A 10000-nucleotide genomic window follows, 5' to 3' on the forward strand; every position below is an offset into this window, starting at 1 on the left:
AAAACTTGTCTCCTCACGATATCTCTAGCAAGAAAACTTTTCGATACAGATTGTAAAGCAAATATTTAAAAAGATCGATAGTGGCCTGTTTTTTTCTCTTTTTCTCCCCTTTTTTTTGGAGATAAAAGGTTAAAAACCGTAAGGATAAAAACTCGTATAAAATACTGATTTATGTATAAGATGATAAATGTATATATCCGATTATACAAAGAAAAATGATCGTTTGATTTTCGAAACCGAACAATTTACTTTTTTGTTAAATAAACAAATTTACAGTTTTGGCCGATTGTACGTTCGAAAGAATTTTTTTTTTCTTTTTTTTTTATTATTTCTTTTTTTTTGACGTCTTTCAAAACTCGTGAAATTTTGTAAATTAAATGCAAGTAATTGCGATGAAACAAAATCGTCTTACATATATATTCTTCGTATTTTTAATCATTCATCGAAATAATTCACATAACTTCACAAAGTAAAGTATTCTCGACGTGTTTTTTTTTTGAAAAAATATTCTTTATTTTACTTGTTTAATTTCGTTTAATACTTTGTTTAATTCAAAATAATAAAAATAATAATAATAATTATTATTATTATATAATTATAATAATTATAATTATAATAACAATAACAATAATATAATAATAATAATAATAATAATAATAATAATAATAATAATAATAATAATAATATCATTATATTGTGTAATAATAATAATATTATATTATCATTATTATTATCATTATTATATAACAACAATGAGAACAATAATAATAATACAAGAAAATACGATCAATTTTCTAATTCTCACTATACACAAATCGAAGATCTTTATCGCGTAATGATACGTTAGTCAGAGATGTTGATGTTGGGTGGGTACGCGTAGGTATCCGCAGCGGGGAGGTGACGCCGAACAGCCCATCACGACCGCACAGCTCCATGAGCCAGCAAAGTGCCAGCAGCGTGGGTAGCAGTAACGTCAATCTGCGTCCTCGTACGGCTGCTCCGCGTCGACCGCGACCTGCTTCTATCGCCGGTACCGGCGTTTCGGTCACAGAGCGACACAGTGAGCACAAATTTTTACTTATTTTTTCATTAATCGAGTCTTCTCGCTCGCCCCTAATTTAAAAAAAAAAGAAAGAAAAAAAAGATGGCAAGAACTTCGTCAAAAGAAGAAAATTAGAATTTACTTTCGAAATAATACATAAAAAAAAAAGAAAGGTCAAAAGAGACACGGAAAGGTATCCTTTTTTTTTCTTTTCTTTTCTTTTCTTTTCTTTTCTTTTCTTTTCTTTTCTTTCTTCCTTTCTCTCTCTCTCTCTCTCTCTCTCTCTCTCTCTCTCTCTCTCTCTCTCTCTCTCTCTCTCTCTCTCTCTCTCTCTCTCCCTTTTTTTTCGAGGAAATTGGAAACACTTTTTTACTTATAGAATTTCTATGCGAGCGAGACGACACAGAGAATAAAAAGTGTTCTTTTTGCGAACTTTCTTATTCACACATACACACGCATACACATAGAAACTGAAAGTTCGATAGTCTGAATAAATAGGGAATCATTGCGTGCGTATGTATGTACCATCGCCGATCGCACCCTGATAACACGTCAAGCGTTTCGTTTAAACCTTTTTTTTCCCCTTTTTTTTTTCTTTTTCTTTCAATTCTTTTTTTCTTGTTCTTTTTTATATCTGTTTATTTTTTCTTTTCCTTACAATTTTATTATTTTTCATATATGCGTTTTTCGTTCAAATTCGCTTCATATTTAATTTTTTAAAATTATTTTCAGATTGCACATGTAAATACTATGTTATCTGTACGATACTCTACCTCTCTCTCTCTCTCTCTCTCTCTCTCTCTCTCTCTCTCTCTCTCTCTCTCTCTCTCTCTCTCTCTCTCTCTTTGGTGTTTTTAAACAAATAATATAAAATAAAATATTAATATCGTAATTCTTTTCTTAGATTTCTCAGGTGACGCAAAATTAACAAAGGATTCAAAGCCACCACTGCCAAAGGTCCATAGTACTCCAAAGAAACCCTCTACGCCTAAAGCAAGCGAGATAAAGAAACCAACGGAAAAATTAATAAAGAATGCAAAGGCATCGCCACGAATAACTCCAAAGGCAACGCCTTTGCAGAGTCCAGGTGTCGAGCATTCGCCTCTGATACGCGAAGCCACTGAAATAATCGGACATGATAATGATAATAAAAATGGTAAATCGGAAGAAAGGAACGAGGAAAAGAAGGATCACGGTTCAGAGAAAGCACAGGTAAAGAAAGAAAAAATACAAAAACAAATTTTACGAATCTCTTGAATGTCGAAGTTTTAATTCCTACAAAGAGTAAGATAATCTCTCTCTCTCTCTCTCTCTCTCTCTCTCTCTCTCTCTCTCTCTCTCTCTCTCTCTCTCTCTTTTGTTACATGTTAATCTTATTATATTTTATTTCTATGGATTTATTTCAGGACGTAGTAGAGACGGAATTAGTTGATAACGAAGAGAAAAACGAGTTTAAAAATGATATTAAAAATGAAGTTAAGAATGATGGTCCGATAGTCGAACAACCGGTACCAGTAGCCGCTATCAAACAAGCCAAGGATGATAGTAATTTCATGCAGGAAACGTTATCCTCACAAGAATCCTCCTTGAAGAAAGACGATAACAATAAAGTAGAGAAGGTAGAAAAGAAATTGGCGATGGAACAGGAAGGAGATACCGAAGTCGATAACGAAGAACAGATCGACATGTCTGGTAGGTTTTAAACCTTTGCTCCGATCGTTAAAACTCGTTCGGATATTTTTTTATCAATTAGTAAAGATAAATCATATTTTCGAACTCGCTCTATCTGATTTATCTATCTGATCTATCTCATTTTAGCTTCGATGATCGCAAAAATAAGAATCACTACGGAAGAGGAGGCCAAAGCCGCCTTGGCGGAACGCAGAAGATTAGCTCGAGAACAAGCGGAAAGGGAGGCCGAACTCGAGCGTTTACGATTGGTACGTGTGATATATTTTAAAACTTTTCTTATAGAACATTTATACAAAGCGTCATTGACCTTGTCCTTGATAAATAATAATAATAATAATAATAATAATAATAATAATAATAATAATAATAATAATAATAATGATTATTATTATTATTTTTTTTTTTTCTTCTTTTTTTATGTCCTTTTTCTTTGTCTATTTTAGGAAGAGGAAGCTCGTTTGGAAGCTGAAAAATTACGTGCCGAGGAGGAAGAGCAACGACGTTTAGAGGAGGAAACTTTGCGTTTGGCGAACGAAGCACGGCAGGCTGAGGAACAAAGATTAAAATTAGCAATTGAGGAGGCAAAACGTCGTGAGGAGGAAGATCGAAGAAGACGAGAGGAAGAGGCTCGTCAAAAGCAAGAGAAGGAAGAGGCTGAAAAGAAAGCGCGAGAGGAAGTAGAAAGGTTCAAAATTCGATGGAATATTTATTATTAATATTGACAAGTTGATTTTGAAACATGAAAATAAAAAAATAAAAAATAAAAAAAGAAGATCTTGTTCTAAAGACAAAATAAACTGAAATTCTTCGTCTAATCTCAATACGAGCTAATCTTTCGATTAGATTATTTAGATCAGATTTATTAGAATCGACTTAATTTTTAATAAGACTTTATCGCGCTCGCATACGCACAATCACACGAGTATTATATGTTTCGAAATAAATTTTCTAAATTAATCATTATCTCTTAAATCGGATTTTCCCAATCAATTTTACGAACGCGAAGTAAATTATTTTTTTTTTTTTCGTTTTGTTTTCAGACAACGAATCGAAATGGCCGAACGTTTGAAAAAAGAGGAAGAAGAGAGAATTGCTAGACGTAAACGCGTTGAGGCGATTATGCTCCGAACACGTGGAAAAAATCAATCCAATACACCGACGAAGGTAAAAGACACGACCAATGGAGGTCTTTCTTTCTTTTTCTTTCTTTCTTTTTCTTTCTTTCTTTTTCTTTCTTTCTTTTTCTTTCTTTCTTTTTTTTTCTCATTTCTTTTTTTTTTCTTTTTTCTCTTTTCTATTAACGATAATATTTTATTACGATCTTACAATCTAGCAAGAAAGAAATTGATCCCTGTACGTCTTTCAATAACAGGGTGAGGGCGGAGATGGTGATAAATTAAAAGAAGATAGTCCTAGCGATGAAAATAAATCAGCTCCAGGTAGTAAAAACGAAGACGTTATGACAGCGAGTTTAATATCTGAAGCTACTCAGCAATTTATAAGCAGCGAACAGCGTGCTCATCACGTAGAAAACGTTACCGCGCCGACTATCGTGCATAATGGCACGCACAGTAATGGCATTAATGAAAATAAGATAGTATTGGATAATAATCAGGGTAACGTCGAGGGAGGATTAAATGGTCATCACACGAATCACGGGAACGAAATCAACAGTCAATCGATCACACTGGATAATGCCACCGTGTAAGTATACAAATTACAAATAGAACATGTGGAATTTATTATATCTACACAACAACAACAACAACAACAACAACAACAACAACAACAACAACAACAACAGAAATTACTACTACTACTACTACAAAAATATATATATATGTGTATATATATATATATATATATATATATATATATATATATACATATATTATGTATCGTTAAATATCGCTATAATTAACACAAAGGAGAAAATATGAAAGAGAGTTTTCACCAGCGACGATGATCAGAATTTACGAATGGTAAAGAAAAAAATAAAATAAAATATGAGTTATTATCGAAAGGGTACATCTTTAAAAAAGGATTGTAATCTCATATGATTTCTTTTCGTAGTTCAAGAGACAATAAATTATTATGTTGATACCAATGTAAGGCTTTTACGGCAGAATAGTATAAAAAGGAATTTTACTTGGAACGTGTTGCGTTGCGTTGCGTTGCGTTGCGTTGCGTTGCGTTGCGTTGCGTTGCGTTGCGTTGCGTTTACATGCTTTAAAAAAAAAAAAAAACAAAAAAAAAATAAAAATAAACAAAGAAATGAATATATAGATTCGCTAACAAGAATGAATAAAATAAAAATATAAAACAATACCGATAAGAACTTGGAGGATTTCACAAGCCAACAACTTCATTTGATTTCCTTAAATGAAGGATATTGAATAATGTTAGAGAGTTTTGTTCATCGCGCAATACATTCGTTTAACTACGGTGGAAAAAAAAAGAAAAAAGAAAAAAAAAAGAAAAGGAAGAGGACGAAGAAGAGAAATAAAATAAAAAAGAACATTTAAACACATTTAAACACAATCGTTCGTATTGCAGCGCCGCATAATACAACTATTCACATAGTGATCGCTTTTCATATTTCACCCTACTGATTTTTTTACTGAAGAAAGATACGACTGCACAATATTAGCCAATACGTATGTAACATTAAAACATGTCGACTGAATATTTAATATAATATGAAAGGATATAAATGCACGTATTAATGCGTGCTCTAAAAATGAAAGCAAGTTACCTATACCATACATAATATACGTACATACATACATAAATACATACATACATACATACATACATACATACATACATACATACATATATTATATCATGCATAATTGGGCTAAGCTTGGAAATCTGACTCGTATTATGTGTATTTAATGCATAAAAGGTATCATTTGTATAGAACCTCAAGCAGCAGACACATATTGCAAACAAAAATTTCAGAAATAGGTATTACCGCTAAAAATTAATCACTACTTATTGTAAATTATCTAATAATCGTGTAATCTTGTTATTATTTATTTTAAATTTCCAACCGTCATAATAAAATAACATCATAGTCACATGGAACTTTGCAAGATTATAATATATTATAATAATGACACGAGTCGTTCGAAACTTTTACGTAAATGCATTTTTACAAGAAAGAAAAACAAAAAAAAAATAAAAATTCCATGAGATTAGATTAGGGATTCTTTATTTTATTTTTTTCTTCGATAGAACGTATGCAAATGCTGTGAAAGTTTTGACAATGGAAGGAAATTATCAATGTTTTTTTTTCTTTTTTCTTTTTTTTTCTTTTTTTTCTTTTCTATTTTTTTCCCTTCCTCGACCTCCCTCTTCCATTTTTATTGCGTAAATTTCTTTTTTTCTTTTTCTTTTCTTTTCTTTTCTTTTTTCTTTAAACCATTTTAGCTAAATTAAACAGAAAAGTCTTTTTTTGTTCGACGTATTATTTGTTCGTATAAATGAAAATTATTTATTTAAATTATATAAAAGTCATGTAATTTCTTGTAAGTTATTGAGTGTTTTATGTGATTCTATATTGAAAAATAAGTGAAAACAATGTTATTTATAGTTGTATCATGTTTCGACATAATATCAATATCAGCATAAAATTACAAAAACTCTAGTTTAACATAAATGAAGCCTATACGATGAGAGTGATTTTTGAGCAAGTCTTGCTTAATAAAATATATATACATACATATATATATATATATATATATATATATATATATATATATATATATATATATATAAAATGTATATATTAAAATTAATCTAAAGAAAAAAAATTAAAATTAAAAACACAAAGGGAGAGTGGAGAGAGGAGAGAGGAGAGGGGAGAGGGGAGAGAGAGAGAGAGAGAGAGAGAGAGAGAGAGAGAGAGAGAGAGAGAATAAACTCATATAGATATGCTTGTGCACATTATTTTAATTTGTATAGTAGTAAACGATCATTAATTTTTTTATACTCGTTTAGAGAAAATCGATGATAAACTTGTCGTTCTTGATATTTAATGAAAATAAAAAATGCCTCGAGCGTAACTTATATAATCACGTCGCTTTATTAAGACAAGAATAATTTTGATAAATAATTCGAACGATTTACTTGTTATATGTTACATATACATACACACACACACATATATATATATGCATACTTATATATTTATATATATATATATATATATATGTATATATAATATATATATATATGTATATATAATATATATATATATATATATATATATAGATGTATGTATGTATGTATATATATATATGTGTATATAAATAGGTGCAAAGTTTCTGTAACGATATATTCTAATGTATTTTTTAAAGATTTACTTGGAGAAATCCGCTTGTTAACAATCTTCTTTTTAATATCGGAATAATTGTTTCACGCATAATATTCCTATCTAATAAATCGTATTTACTGTACATTGCAAAAGTGGCCAGAGAGAACAAGAATTGACAAGCTTAATATTAGTACGATGTTAAATAATACATCGAGTGTAATTTTTAATTTACGTTATTAAAAAAAATTATTATGATTTAGATTATCATATTAATAAAATAATAATTTATTGCAAAATACTACCATAACAAATGATGGCATGATATAAAAAGGTACGATTGTATATTGTATTTATCTATTATATTAATAGTTGCATATATATTTTATAATTTATATTTAACCATGCATCAACTGAAAAGTTTACTATTTTCAGATAGTCATATGAGAAGTATTTGAAAGTTTATCAAATGTATACACTAATCCCACTTAGCACTCTGTTAAGAACATATAACATAATGTAATATCGAAGAAGCATAAAATTGTGGAATGGCTAATAAAACTAAAAAAATCTAGTGTTAACTAAAATTAATAACAATAACATCAGTGTACATAATGTAAAGAAAGATGAATAGCATAAACTTAATTAATCATTCAAATATTGTTTGTAATTTGATAAAAGGAGCTCGGTTAAGATAATAGGCTTTATTTTATCTTTATGTTAATTTTAATTGAAAAAAAAAAAGAAAAAAGAAAAAGAGAGAGGAAAAAAAACAAAATACGCGCCTCGCGCTTATTTTTTTTACAGATAAATTAATAGTTCCTAATAAAGCTCTTAAAACTTTCACATCGTTTAAATATATTGTTCATTATTGTCATTGTATTTAGAATACACGGAGTTTTATCTTGAAATATTGTTTTACAGAATTTCTAATCCTTCAAGAAATACAACATATATATATGTATATATATATATATATATATATATATATATATATATATATATATATATATATATATATATATATCAAAAATTATCTTTACCAAGCTCCGTTTTCTTTCCTTTAATTACCATTAAAGCCTGCTGTGTACAACACTTCCTCCTTATTATATTGATATATCGCAGTAAATGTTAACAATGTGCATGTTATATTTTTTTTTTATTATCGATTACAAGATCTGGCTTGTCATTTTAATTTTTGCCATTTTACATAAATACCCTATATGTTTGCGTTAAATATTATATCAGGCATTGCCTGTCAATTGGCTGCCTACTTTTGCTATGTACTATTCTTCCCTATTACATATCCGTATGATGATATTCTTCGGTTGAGATATTCCTTATTATATACTTTACAAAGATCTTACAAAAAGTTCTTTAAAAAAAATCAAAGATAGTTGTATTATCGATTATAATGAATTTTTGCGCATAGAATTTAGTATAGATTTATTCAAATAACAGGTATACACTCTTGAAAATATTAAAAACAAAACTTAGGAAGCTTGCTTTAAAATAATTTTATTCATGTCTTATTAAATCAATGCTTTGTTGAATCATATATATATATATATATATATATATATATATATATATATATATATATACATATATATATATATATATATGATTTTGCGCTGGGTGATAATGTTCAATTCGAATTTAATTCTAAATTCGATTTATAATATTTTTGTAAATATATCGAACCTGTCAGCTTTATATTGGTATATGTAAAGGTACTTCAAAATAGCTCAGACGATATATGTATTTTATTTTATAGAAAACTGTTATATTCTGTTTGTTTCTCTTTTCTTTTCTTTTTTTTTCTATTTTCTTTTAATGGCATATAGCATTGTTTCCTTTTTTACTATACACTTTACGTGCTTCAACTTTGAAGAGAAAGAATTATTATTATTATTATTATTATTATTATTATTATTATTATTATTATTATTATTATTATTGGTAGAGTATTAATGGACAAATATTTACAGAAATGGCTGCAGTTGGCTTAACATTAGTCATTATGATTATCGTAGTCACTGTAAACTCAACTGATGTAACAATATAATATTTTTAAAATCGTAGTGCTTAGCAGTTAGCTGTTATTTAGAGTTTGTATGTTTCCTTTGGCTGATTTTATAGCAAACAAAACAACGTGACCAACAGCCTGTTAGACCTGTCAGAATTCGATACTCTGAGTAATAACAGTAGTGGTCCAACGCTTGAATTGACGCTCAACATGGCCAAGGAAGACACGCTCAACTCGAATTTGAATCCAGCAGCCATACCATTTACACCAATGGCAAATACCTTTACGTCTGCTGGTGCTAATGCTAACATCAATCCTTTCCAAGATGCTTACGTGAATAATAAACAACAAGAGAGCAATCAAATGTCAGGTATGACATAATGAAGAACGCTAATTAATTTTGATATATTATTTTATATTACATAACTGTTAACAATATATTAATTTATTAATTACTCATTATTCTGCAGATCTTTTGTCCTAAGATTTTTTTTAAAATCTTCTGGTGAGCTATCGAGAGAAAGAATAAAAAAATTGGATTCGGTGTCCAGTGTGTCTGTGGCAATGGATATATTCAAGATAACGTCGTTTACGATAATGTAAATAAGCGCTTTGATATATGTGTAGAAAATGAAGATCCCAGCTAGAAGGAAGGAATATTATAGTTCAGGGAAAATTATTTTGCCCTTAAATCTTTGAACTTTTAACGTTATTATCGATGAAAATGTAAAATAATATATAATATTAGTCAATAATATGCAACAGCGATTCTGAGCACTCAGTCTGTCGTAGTAATTCTACAATATAAAGAAAAAGAAAGAAAAGAAAAGAAAAAGAAGAAAATATCAACTTGTGAGTTTTTAGAAATCCATTGAAAGATTAAAAAAAAAAAGAACTAGAAGGGCTAGGAGGGAGGGGG

At 29.1% G+C, this 10000-nt stretch overlaps 1 protein-coding gene across 31 annotated transcripts in view; it reads left to right on the forward strand.

Annotated features, from left to right (window-relative positions):
• LOC124432821 (MAP7 domain-containing protein 2-like) overlaps window positions 1-10000 on the forward strand; it is a 111823-nt gene that overhangs the window by 89957 nt on the left and 11866 nt on the right. For 28 of the 31 annotated variants that reach the window (XM_046982238.1, XM_046982278.1, XM_046982324.1 and 25 more), the window contains 9 exons: window positions 881-1060; window positions 1947-2254; window positions 2449-2734; window positions 2861-2982; window positions 3178-3419; window positions 3775-3898; window positions 4107-4438; window positions 9195-9451; window positions 9552-10000. The exon at window positions 9552-10000 is cut by the window's right edge and continues 2166 nt beyond it. In XM_046982238.1, coding sequence (XP_046838194.1) covers window positions 881-1060; window positions 1947-2254; window positions 2449-2734; window positions 2861-2982; window positions 3178-3419; window positions 3775-3898; window positions 4107-4438; window positions 9195-9451; window positions 9552-9565 — 1865 coding nt within the window. In that variant the 3' untranslated portion in view covers window positions 9566-10000. The remainder of the gene's footprint in view (window positions 1-880; window positions 1061-1946; window positions 2255-2448; window positions 2735-2860; window positions 2983-3177; window positions 3420-3774; window positions 3899-4106; window positions 4439-9194; window positions 9452-9551) is intronic. The other 3 variants (XM_046982131.1, XM_046982220.1, XM_046982137.1) reach the window with 2 other exon arrangements.

Source organism: Vespa crabro, chromosome 1 (genome assembly GCF_910589235.1).
Source record: "Vespa crabro chromosome 1, iyVesCrab1.2, whole genome shotgun sequence".
Classification (NCBI taxonomy): domain Eukaryota; kingdom Metazoa; phylum Arthropoda; class Insecta; order Hymenoptera; family Vespidae; genus Vespa; species Vespa crabro.